The sequence below is a fragment of the Saccopteryx bilineata genome, chromosome 7 (genome assembly GCF_036850765.1).
Source record: "Saccopteryx bilineata isolate mSacBil1 chromosome 7, mSacBil1_pri_phased_curated, whole genome shotgun sequence".
NCBI lineage: Eukaryota > Metazoa > Chordata > Mammalia > Chiroptera > Emballonuridae > Saccopteryx > Saccopteryx bilineata.
In genome coordinates, this window is record NC_089496.1 from 6,442,298 (window position 1) to 6,455,247 (window position 12,950).

General features: G+C 35.5%; 1 protein-coding gene across 1 annotated transcript in view; it reads left to right on the forward strand.

Annotated features, from left to right (window-relative positions):
• PCLO (piccolo presynaptic cytomatrix protein) overlaps positions 1–12,950 on the forward strand; it is a 479,118-nt gene that overhangs the window by 388,985 nt on the left and 77,183 nt on the right. The window contains exons 14-16 of the mRNA XM_066239334.1: positions 3,044–3,094; positions 6,956–7,080; positions 10,717–10,743. Coding sequence (XP_066095431.1) covers positions 3,044–3,094; positions 6,956–7,080; positions 10,717–10,743 — 203 coding nt within the window. The remainder of the gene's footprint in view (positions 1–3,043; positions 3,095–6,955; positions 7,081–10,716; positions 10,744–12,950) is intronic.

The window sequence follows — 12,950 nt, forward strand, 5'->3', positions numbered from 1 at the left end:
TTTAAATGTTCAATATCACTATCATCAGAGAGATGCAAAGTAAAACTAAAATGACATATTACCTCACACCTGTCAGAATGGTTATATTCAATAAAGGAACAAACAACAAGTGTTGGTGAGGATGTGGAGGAGTGGGGACCCTTGTACTGTATTCTTAGGAGTAGCTACTGTGGGAGACAATGTGGAGTTTCCTCAAAAAAATTAAAAAGAGAACTTCTTTTTGACCCAGCAATCCCACTTCTATGAATATATTGAAAGAAATCTGAACCACTAATTTGAAAGACTATACATATTCTTATTTTCATTGCAGCATTATTTACAATTCTCAAGATCTGGAAACAGTAGATGAGTGAATAAAAAAAAGTTGTGGTACTGTACATTTACACAATGGAATACTACTCAGCAATAAAAAAATCTTACTTTTTTTTTTTTTTGTATTTTTCTGAAGTTGGAAGCAGGGAGGCAGTCAGACAGACTCCCGCATGTGCCTGACCGGGGTCCACCCGGTATGCCCACCAGGGGTTGATGCTCTGCCCACCTGGGGTGTCGCTCTGTTGCAACCAGAGCTACTCTAGCGCCTGAGGCAGAGGCCATGGAGCCATCCTCAGTGCCCGGGCCAACCTTGCTCCAATGGAGCCTCGGCTGCAGGAGGGGAAGAGAGAGGCAGAGAGGGAGGAGAGGGGGAGGGGTGGAGAAGCAGATGGGCGCTTCTCCTGTGTGCCCTGGCTGGGAATCGAACCCAGGACTCCCGCACACCAGGCTGACACTCTACCACTGAGCCAACTGGCCAGGACCAAAAATCTTACATTTTTAAATTGAATTTGTTGAGGTGACACTAGTTAACATAATTACAGATCTCAGGCTCACATTTCACAACATATCTCCATACTGCATACTGTGTGTTCACCACCCTCTCCGCAAGTCAGCTCTTCGTTCACTGCCCTCTATTACCCCTGTCCCCTCCTCCACCCCTCCTTGTGCTGCTGGACCCTGGGCAATCTCCACACTGCTGTCTGTGTCTATGAGACCTTTTTTGCTCAATTCCTTCACACACACCCATCCAGCCCCTACCTTTTGCAACAGCATGGATAAACCTGGAGAATATTATGCTAAGTGAAATAAGTTAGTCAGAGAAAGACAAATAATACATTATCTCACTTATATATGTAATCTAATGAACAAAATAAACTGGCAAACAAAATAGAAACAAAGGCATGGATCACGTCCTCTGTGACAGCTGCCACAGAGGAGGAGTATTGCAGGGCTGGATAAAAGAAGGTGAAGAGATTAAGCAAAAAGACAGATAGCTACGTAGACACAGTGTGGTGATAGCCGGAGGGAAAGGGGCTTGGGAGTAGATGGAAGTGAGCATGTGCGGGGAGGGGGCGGGAAGAGACAGTGCTTGGGGTCATGGTGCACAGTGCAGTGTGCAGATGATGTTTTATTCAGTTGTACACTGGAAACCTATATGATTTTGTGAATAATCTCACCCCAATAAATTCAATAAAAGAATAAAAACAAAATAGGTTACCAATAATCACAGTTTGCTTTTTCTTTTTTCTCACTGTTGACTTTTTACTTCAGTTATTCCCCAATTTTCCTTATTAAGATAAAGGACATTTGGTTTTAGGAAACTCACCATCTTTAATTGAGGTATAAGTAATTTCAGGATCTTGTGTGATCCTGCTTTATCTAGATTTTTTTTTTCTTCAAATTTAAATAGTAAAATAATTATTGAGTAAATATAATTGTTTGATAAGATCATTTTATTATTTGTAGTCAGAGCATAGTTTCAGTGTTAATAAATGGCCATTCTTATAATGAGCTGAGTGAATAAAGAATATATGGCGTAGAAAATTTAACACACACCCCATAACTTTGCCAATGATTATGTTAGGTTTTTTTTTTCTATTATTGTTTCACAGAACAAGACCTGGAATATAGTTGTCTTCTTTTTATTATCATTTCTAGGGTAAAAATCTAAAGAAAAAAGTGGCAGAACAAGTATATCTTACAAAATATCAATGATCTTTCCTTTTCTAGTTAATTATAAAAACAAGATCAATATATGTACATGTAGGGAGATTAGAGCCTTATTTGTAGGGTTGTAAGCTGGCCCATTTTAGTAAGAATTTCCCTCTATTGATGCCACATTGCCTGAAATTCTACAACAAGATCTGGGGTCAGGGACATTTCTCCTGTTCTACAAATATTCCATTGAAATAAAACAGGTCAGCAGTCATTTATTCAGCAGTGTGAATCAGTTCACTAGATCATATTCCTGTTTTCAAGGCTTTACTAACATAAGGGACTTAATTAAAGAAATTAGAACTTAAATAGAATGGGGCCTCACCTGTCTGGTGCAGTGGGTAAGGTGTCAACCTGGAATGCGGAGGTCACCATTTGGAAACCCTAAGCTTGCCTGATAAAGGCACAAACGGGAGTTGATTCTTCCTACTCCTCCCACTTTCTTTCTGTCTCTCTCTCTTTTTCTCTCTCTCCTCTTTCTAAAAATGAATAGATAAAATCAATAAAAAGTAAATAAATTAATGATCTTAAATAGAATGGGATGGAATTATAATTGAATGATTGCCTGATTGAGTACTTCAGTCTAGAAGAGAACAGGGAGGGTTGAGCATCCAACAAAGTATAACAAGGATGGCCTTTTATAACTTCTGTCTCCTAGGCAGTCATTGTATAAAAATAATATCTTTAGATCTCTAAATCCTGTAAATATTTAAATGGAGTACTTTAAACCAAAAGGGTTCATTTCCTTAAGTAATTGAAAATACATTATTGCAGGTATAAAATTATAGCTTTGAAACAGGCTTAACAAAATGAAAAGTAGATTTATGTACCCATAAAACTAAACACATAATGAGAATTATAAGCAGACAACATAATCTGAAGCAGACAATGGGTGAAGTATATTTTCTAGGCAGTGTATTCTGACCAAATAGAAGTTAATTTCAGAAGGAAGTTGGAATGGTAAATTCTCTGAAAGCTTTAGCTATTATGATAATGTATCTTTTTAATGTTACAGCCTACTGATGCAACAAAGGTTGTCTCTCATCCAATTATGGGGGAAATTCAGGTATGAAAATTTTTTTTAAAATAATTATACTATTTTTTTCTTGTTTTTTCCTCCTGGTCTATTGAAGTTGTAAAAACTGTTAGAACTTTTTTCTGTTTTATAACACATAGATCTCTAAAGGAAAAATACAGTTACATAGAATAGTATTTTAATACAAATACATGTTTCATAGACTGTATTTATGGAATTCTATACATTAAAATCTTCCTGATACCTGTATAGTATTAATATGCTTTATGCCTCAGTTACTTTATACTTGTTGAATGTGTTTCAAACATGACAGATTCTTCTGGAAATTTGAAGTTTTCTCTTCAAGAGTTTTGTGAGTTAATGCTAATCCTCATTTCTTTCTCTGATTAACAATTGTTAAATAATTGAACATTCTTGTAGAGCTGTTTTCTTACTGGGGGTCATAACCAGTTTGTAATTTATAAAATCAGTTTGGTGGATTTTGACAAAAAAAAAATAGAAGGGTAGTGTAAGTCACTCTTTTTCAGTTCTATATATGTGTGTTTCTGTGTTTGTGCAATATATTTTAACATGTATTTCCTACTGTGGGTCATAATAAAAATAATATTAGAAAAACTGCTTTGGATGATACCAAATTATAATTTAGGGTATATAACAAATGTCATGTAGAAAGAATTAACACAATATAAAATATAGAATAATTACTTTGAAGATAAGTTATAGATAAGGAAATGAGAACAGTAAGTCTAAGCTGCATCTCCAACAAATTCCGGAGGAAATTGTGATGAAAGACACCACAAAGAGCGACAGATTTGAACTAGTTAGAGAATCAGCACAGTGAAAGGAGGGGGTTTCTGGAAGAAGAATCGGTACAAGGAAAGGCTCTGCTGGCAGCAAGTCCTGAAATGAAAGGTCAGCTTGGCTGCCATGAAATGTTTCTGTAGATGAGTTAAGACTAAATGAAAGAGAACCTTGAACATAAGCCGAGGGAGGTAGCTACCACAGAGTAGGGTGATCAGTAAATATTCTGGAGCAAGGAAGACTAATGGGAAGGACAGTGTGGTAAAAAGTCATACAGCAGTGGCTACAGAAAATACATGATGGGTGGACCCACAAAGTTATCAATTAAGTGATCATCTAGGCACACACGGATTAAAGCAGAAATAAGAGTGACAGTAGAAATAGAGAAAAAGTGCAAAGACGGCACGTCAGGATGGAGCCTGGTGGGTACGTACTAGAGATCTCCTGACACACAGCTATTTCCCACGTCTGGAAACCAGCCTCTGATCCTTCATTTCACTAGCAGAAAACAAAACAAAACAACAACAAAAACCTATTCTGATTCATATTTTCTCTCCAATTTTTTTTTTAAAAACCTCACCCATGGACCACTATTAGCTGTTTCATTTGGTTTGTTGTTGTTTGCTCTTATGTTATTTTTGTTTCCTTTGAGCAGTAATATTTCATTCTATAGTGGCAATTTACACTACCAACATTCCTCTTAACTCTCGGGTAGCAAAACCTTATTCTAAATAAAACTTCATTAACACAACCAATGAATCTGCAAGCGCTTTAATAGCTCTGGTTGAGGATTCCTGGAGATATCCCCTTCTGTCTTGGAAGTAACCTCTGAGCAACGTTCTCTAAGGCCCTACACAGTAAATTTTGAAAAGCATTTTTTTTTTTTTGCGAAGCCTGCAAGTTTTTAATTCAATAATAAATTATTTTGAGAAAAAAGTAGTTTTGGTGCCTTATCAGTTAAAAGTGGACTTGAAGGCTGGCAGAGGAAGGAACAAATAGGGAAGAATTTCTCCTTAAAAATTAGGAAGCTGTTCTAAATCTCAATGAAATTAATATCAGAATACAGTCATGCCTCGCCATATCGTGGTTCACTTTTCACGGTTTCACTGTATTGCAGATCTTAAAATTGTATGTATCTAATTTTGTATCATGGGGTTCTGCAGTATATAGGTATTTTTATATATTTATTATTTTAATTATTTTTGTGGTAAAATAAGCATTTTCTAGCCTAAAAAGTTGAAAGCAATATAAAAAATATTAATTAAAACATTAGCATTCACTGGTGAGTACCCATATAGAATTTTATATGTTAAAATTACATAGGTTTACGAGTGTAGAAGGTGTTTAAGAGCATCGGAAGTGTTTATACGAGTGGGAAAGGTTAGTAACAGTGTGGGAAAGGTTTATAAGAGTGTGGGAGGGTTTATAAAGCCTTAAAATATATATAAATTATACAGTAAATATAAGGTCACTATTTCACGGGTTTTGCCTGTCGCAGGGGGCTCTGGAAGCAAGCCCCGCAGCGGACGAGGGGGCACTTGTAATTGCATGTTTCCGTACCTGCGGTCCTGAGCCTCCTCCCTCCTCTTTCTCAGGGCATTTTGTTTATGTTTCACATGGCTTTTCGTGATGATCAGACTCTGAGCTTTTCTGTATTGAGAAACACAGTTGACGATTTTTTTCCCCCACAAAACATAACCAGATCGAAATTATGCTAAAATTAAGAATTTTTTTAATTATAAAATTTTAGATAAAGTTTGACATCTAAATTATCTATTTTTCAACATAGCCATAGCATACTTGTTTTGTATAATTATAAAAAACATGTTAGTATTTTTTCTTATGGATTTTTCCCCTTTGAAATATATTTCTTTTGTTAATTGATAAAAACACCATCAAACAGAATTAAGTTTTATGCCAATGCCAAAAGACTCTTTCAATTTCGAAGGAGAAAAAATTGTTAATTCAGTTATTTTAAATTATGCAGGCTTCTCAAATATTTATTAGAAATATAAATCTTGCCCGACCAAGTGGTGACGCGGTGGATAGAGCATCAGCCTGTGACTCGTAGGACCCAGGCTCAAAACCCCAAGGTCATCAGCATGAGCGTGGGCTCATCCAGCTTGAGCATGGGATCATAGAAATGACCCCATTGTCGCTGGCTTGAGGCCAAAGGTCACACTGGCTTGAAGCCCAAGGTTGAAGTCTTGAGCCCAAAGTCACCAACTTGAGCTAGGGGTCACTGGTTCAGTTGGAGCCCCCTGTCAAGGCACATATGAGAAGCAATCAATGAACAACGCAGGTGCTGCAATGAAGAATTAATGCTTCTTATCTCTTACCCTTCCTGTCTGCTGTTCCTGTCTGTCTGTCTGTCTGTCTGCCTCTCTCTTGCTCACTGAAAAAAAAGAAAAATATATAAATATTTTACTATTCAATGACAATTTCGCAATAGCCATAAAACATTTATGAGGCAATGCCTCTTCTCTTCATCTCCCAAAATAAGAGAACAAGATTATCTTAGTCTCTCTACTAGAAAAGTAGGTAGAACAGAAAGAAAAGCTATAGGTTTAACATAACATAATGTAACATAGTAAGAGATAAATTTTACACATTCTAAAATATTCTTGCTTTTCAGTAGTGATAGCTTTATTTTTAAATTGTTATTCCACCCACTGCTAATTGGTGAAATACAAAAGACGTTTCTAATAAATTTTTTAACTAGTGAACTTATTTTGTAAATTCTGATAATTGCATTGATGAATGTTAAACATTTACTATTTTCCTAAGAGTATTTAATTTAAAAATGCAACTGGAATTCACTATATGATTTTCTTTCTAAATGACTTTTAGGCAGGCCAGGAACTTTAACTGAAGAAGAAAGGAACAGTACTTTTGCTGGTAACTGACATGTGCCTGGGAGCTCCTAGTTAAATTAGACATTTACTGGTCTGTTCAGTTTCAAATAAAGTGGAAATGCAGGTTCATGCTTCTTGTAAGAGTAACCACAACAAAGAACTTACAAAATATTGAATAATAATGTATGTTTTAAAACAAAAATTAATCTTCACTAAATATGTTTGTTTCTTTAAGCTTCAAATCAATTATGATCTTGGAAATCTCATAATACATATTCTCCAAGCAAGAAACCTCGTCCCTCGAGACAACAACGGCTACTCCGACCCCTTCGTTAAAGTGTACCTGCTTCCCGGTAGAGGGTGAGGAATTGAATAGTATCTTCTAAGTACTGCATCCCCTGGATTAAAAAATAGTGATGCAATATCTGCTAGTCTTTTAACTTTAAGATTTTACTATCATTTCTTTAATTTTACCCACATACCATATTTATTTATTTATAACTAGTAGATAAGGTAGAATTTAAATTTGTAATTAAGCCTTAAAGTGTTCTAGGAGAGCCTTTGATCATAATAAAACCAGCCCTGATGAGAGAGAGCACAGCAGTGATTTGATTCTGGAAACTACTCTTGCTATGACCAATCAGACAGTCTGTAAAATCATTTAAAAGATTAAATTAAGTCTAAACTCTGGTGCCAGACTTATATGTCCTCAAGTGTTTGCCCTGGAATATCGCTGAGGATGGAGCATAGCAAGCCCAGCCCTGCTACTTCAGACCCACCCCACCCCTGGTGGAAATGCGTGATGCTTGGGTTTCACGGGACCTAGCTACAAGTTTTGGTAAAATGGAAGTCTCCTGTGGCTTCTGCTTGTAGCTGGGCGGGAGATCCAGTGTCTGGAAGAGTGCCTGCAAAGAGGCAGCAGCCCGCTAGCTAGGCAGGCCTCCTTGGATATGCAGCTGAGAGCGTGGGTTCTGGAACAGCTGTCTCAGGAATGGAACGCATGCCCAATGAGTGGACCAGTGGAGGCTTTGGGACTGTGAGGCTGGGGAGATGTACCTGGTATTTTTTGCAAGTCTTCCAGCAAACTCAGGTTAAAGTAACAAGAACGGCCTTTGTTTTTTACTATGTATATAGTACCCAGACATTTTATCTGATTTATTATGCATTTCCTGCCTCCACCTCTACTTTTATTAAAAGTTAAAGGTCAATGACATGTCTAGGTCAAGGGACTAACAGAATGAATTTAGTTTGAAAAACTAGTGTAGAGAGCTGAGATTTTGAATCCAGACAGCCAACTCCAAAAGCCTGTGACTTTAACTACCTGTTTATTAATCAGACTGGCAAAAATGCAAAATCAGCCTGGCCAGTGGTGATTTTAATTATAAAATTTTAGATAAAGTTTGACTCATCTAAATTATCTAATTTTCAACATAGCCATAGCATACTTGTTTTGTATAATTATAAAAAACATGTTAGTATTTTTTCTTATGAAATTTTCCCCTTTGAAATATATTTCTTTTGTTAATTGATAAAAACATCATCAAACAGAATTTAGTTTTATGCCAATGCCAAAAGACCCTTTCATTTAGATAAAGTTTGATTCATCTAAATTATCTAATTTTCAACATAGCCATAGCATACTTGTTTTGTATAATTATAAAAAACATGTTAGTGGATAAAAAACATCATGGTGGATAGAGCATCGGTGCAGAACACAGAAGTCCCTGGTTCAAAAGCCCAAGGTCACCGGCTTGACTGCAGGGTTGCCGGCTAGAGTGCAGGATCATCCGCTTGATGACTCAATGTTCAAGGACTTGTAAATTAGTATTTTATTTTATAGGACACGAGTATTCAGTATGCTAAATGTTCATTGATTAGTTGATGTATCCTTATTTGTATGCATATTTCAACCAAGTGTTTTATTTATTTTTTTATTTTTTTACATTGACAGAGAGAGTCAGAGAGAGGAATAGATAGGGACAGACAGACAGGAATGGAGAGAGATGAGAAGCATCAATCATCAGTTTTTCGTTACAACACCTTAGTTGTTCATCGATTGCTTTCTCATATGTGCCTTGACTGCGGACCTTCAGCAGACTGAGTAACCCCTTGCTCAAGCTAGCGACCTTGGGTCCAAGCTGGTGAGCTTTGCTCAAGCCAGATGAGCCCGCACTCAAGCTAGCGACCTCGGGGTCTTGAACCTGGGTCCTCGCATCCTAGTCTGACGCTCTATCCACTGTGCCACTGCCTGGTCAGGCTCAACCAAGTGTTTTAAAAACACTAATAAATTAAAGAAAAAAAATAATAGTTGAAATGTTGACTTTGGTAAATAAATGAAAATTGTCTCTGAATCTGTTGTGTGATATATAAACCATATAAAGCAAGTGTTTTTTTGAGGTATTTAATTTTCACACATAAATGCAAATTGCTGTCTTCTGATATATAAATCAGTTCTCAAGACGGCTTCAAAACAGTAATTTGAACTGAACAAATTGTTACACCATATGTGAACAACTTTTATTAGCCAAAGTAGCGTAATGGAATCGTAAGTAATCAACAAAAATTTTGGACCGGTAACTTGAAAATTCTGGTTATCTTTTTGTTCATTTTTTTAAGTTTAATTTGTGAACTGACATTCAAATATTGCTTTCTACTGGGAAATGTTCAGTTCTTGTACCTAGTAGAGAGAATATTAGAGTGACCTACCATACACCCCCATGACAGCTCCAACAGTTCCTTCCCAGCAGTCATGTCTCATTTTGTCCCATATAGACCTTCATACAGATTATTTTAAAGTAGATGTCAACTATTGTAACTTTTTTCTGCAAATATTTTAGCATATATTTCTAAAATAAAACTCACTTCAAAAATAATCATAGTATCACATATAACCATAATAGCTTTTAACTTTATAAATAATTCCTTAATTTCCCTAATTGCCTCATGATATTTTCCCAATTGGTTTGATGACCTAATTGATATTTATAGGACATTTTATTCATAAATAGCAGAATATACATTCTTTTCAAGTGTACATGGGACATTCACCAAGATAACTATGTTCTAGGCCATAAACAAACCTCAACAAATTTAAAAGCATTCATATCATACAAAAGCATGTTCATAACTCTAGTTGGTGTGTTTGATCAGGATCCAAACTGAAGTCATACATTGTACCTGAATCTACTCCGTAGTAATTATATCACCACAGGCAGATCACCAATTCTTTGAGATTTAGTTTCCTGATTGATGTATTAGTTATAACTCTAATTTGGCTACATGATTTAAACATGGGTATAACAACAAACACTTCCTGCTGCCTTTGATTGGAGTCATTAGACCTTCGGTGTTATTTAATCACAATGTAATAGGATAAGAAGAAATCATTGCCCAAGGTGTATCTCTAATTAACATTGGCTAGTGAATTTTAAAATAAAAGTCTTTTATTTTCCATCTTTAATAATATCCTGGAGTATCACCTTTTAAACAATATAAGAGTGCCTATATTTTATTTATTACAGGATTATGTTTCAATTAGACTATTGAAAACTTGAAGAACCAGAAAGGGCAGGCAGGTTACATAAATATGTCAGTTTATTATGAGATAACAGGGTAAGGTGGGAATTAGAGTGAAATGAAGAGTGAGTTTCCCTCCTAAAGCCATCCTCATGCAATTTGTCAAAGAAAACATTTCTCCTTGGTGGGATTTGGCCCAAATGCAACTAACATGCTGCTCCTATTTAATTTCTAGCCCTTTATTAAATTACTCATAATTATTACATTAACCAAGGCCTTGGGGCTTTATTGCACTTGTGAAGTATTATTTTCATTTTAGTTCTATGATTATTTTTTGTCCCATGTCACTTGTATGTTATGGTATAGCTCCTCTAATTATTATTCTCATATTTTCTTCCTGATTTCTGTTCCTAACTTTTTTCTTTCTGTCTTTCCTACTTCCTGTGGTATCCTTCACTTGTGCGCTTGGGATCAATGCAGTCAAGTCATGGTTGTCCAGAATGCAAGGTAGAGTTGGTTCTCTTTAATGTCAAGCTATGCTGTACTGTCTAGAGGTTTGTTTTATGTTTTCTTCTGTTTTTTTACTTTTTGTGTACATACACCTGCAGTTGCACTTGGGCTGCAATTTTTATTTTTTCTCTATCTTGATATCTGTTGAGTTAAGCTAACAGAAACTTGTTCCAACCACATTACTAAGTAGCTTTAGCACAGTGTGAAGGAAAACATAGGAAACTAGAAAATATTTAAAAAACAACCCTGGCTAAAATGCTTGATTGGTTAGAGCATCATCTCGATACACAGAGGTTGCAAGATTTGATCCCCGGTCAGGGCACATACAGGAACAGATTGATATTTCTCTCTCTTTTTCTCTCCCTTCCCCTCCCTTTAAAATTAACAAGTAAATTTAAAATCATTAACATTTAAAAAAAAGAAATTGTTAAAAACATAGAAGGGTATGAATAAGAAAATATCACCCTGAAATTAGACATAACTAAAGTTTTATTCATAATTTTTACACAAATTTATGTAGCTTCTTGTGATAATCATGCCTTAAGTTTTCTTGAGTCTTCTGTTATAAATAAAAAAATCTAGAGTCATTTTGCAAAAGAAGTTGACTGATCTGGATGTCTAGTTCTAGGTGTATATCTCATCTTAAAGACAACTGTTGTCTGGTCTTTATCTCTCACTTAGACCCTTATATTGAACCATTTCCATGCCTTCTGCACCGTAAAATGATTGCTGTGCAATATAGAAATGTCGTAATCTGCCTCTTTTAGTGTATTAGCAACAGCATATGAGCATTCTTTGTTTCCCAATAGTCAGAAACTGTTTTCTGATAGAGCTCATAACATGTTGCATCATTACATTTTCAGTTAAGACTATCTCTTGATCCCTAGCCAAAAGCATTCTCTTGCCCGTCTCTTTCCATTATAAATTAAATGTAGTATGTAGTTGAGAAGAATCTTGTGCCATCTGTAGCAATAGGATGAGGGTAATTTTAATCCCACCCAGAATATTAATGGTATAGGATTTGTTTTTGTCAGTTACATTGAAATTTGACATTTTAATTAACCCTGACAAGCTGTGCTCAAAAGAAGCTGTTTCTGATTTTTATAGACAAAAAATTTAAATATTTTAAAGAATAAGATTAGTTACTATAGCCTTTCTATTGCCCAGAAACATTTTTGTTCCCTTGAAGCCAGATAATTATGGTAAATAGTAAAATATGATACTGTGAAAGGTCACTTGTTATGACTGGCTTTCTCATGTCGGGATGACATCCCAATCGCTCAGACTCATGTGCAAGTTAGTTGTTTCAAAGAGATAATGTCAATTTAGAACAGACATTATCAATCACTTTATTCATAACTTTTCTATCTTATACCCAGAGAAACTGGGCGGGGGATGGGTAGCGAACATTGTCAGAAGGACAATAGGTATCTATATTTAACTTAGAAGAGAACACGTTTTATGAGTGTAAATAATAATTGAAATAGTCTAGGTTGTGTTGGATTACAATTTAGAAGATCTGAAAATCACTTTCTTACCATATCTTTCATTTAGAAGTCACTTCTATCATCTCTGAGTTATGTCAATATGAGAATTTAATGACGAGGTAATGACATTTTAAGTTAGGCTGAAGAGGCCAGTGAGTAAAGACTAAAGAATTGGATTTGAATTTCAGCCCTGCCAAGTACAAGTTGTGAGGTTCTCTAAAATTCTTTCCTCTTCTGCTAGATAGGACTTACAATAGCCCCCTCCCAGGCTGTTTGTGAAACACATGAGTAATACAACAAAGTGATAAGCATCATGTATGGTAGTTATTAAATTCTCAATAAATGACTGCTTATTAAATAAATGCTGAATAAGCTTCACGTAGCCAATGGTCAGTCATCTCTGTGAAAAATAAAGAGATACAGAATACTTAGGCCACTAGATTATAACAAATTATTTTACAATAATACTATATACAAAACTAAACATCTTTCTTTTCTTCAATAATAAAATGTAATACATCCATTACTTTTAAAACTAAAAAATATAGATCATAACTAATAAGCATTTTACTGGTCCACTTTTCTAGTCTTCTTCCTTTTTCTCTTTCTACTCTCTGATCAGTACACCCATAAGCTCAGAAAGCCCTAGTGTCAGGCTGATGAGGCAAAAGAAAAACAAATAAAGAGCCTCAAGAGTCGACAAACTCCATATTTGTC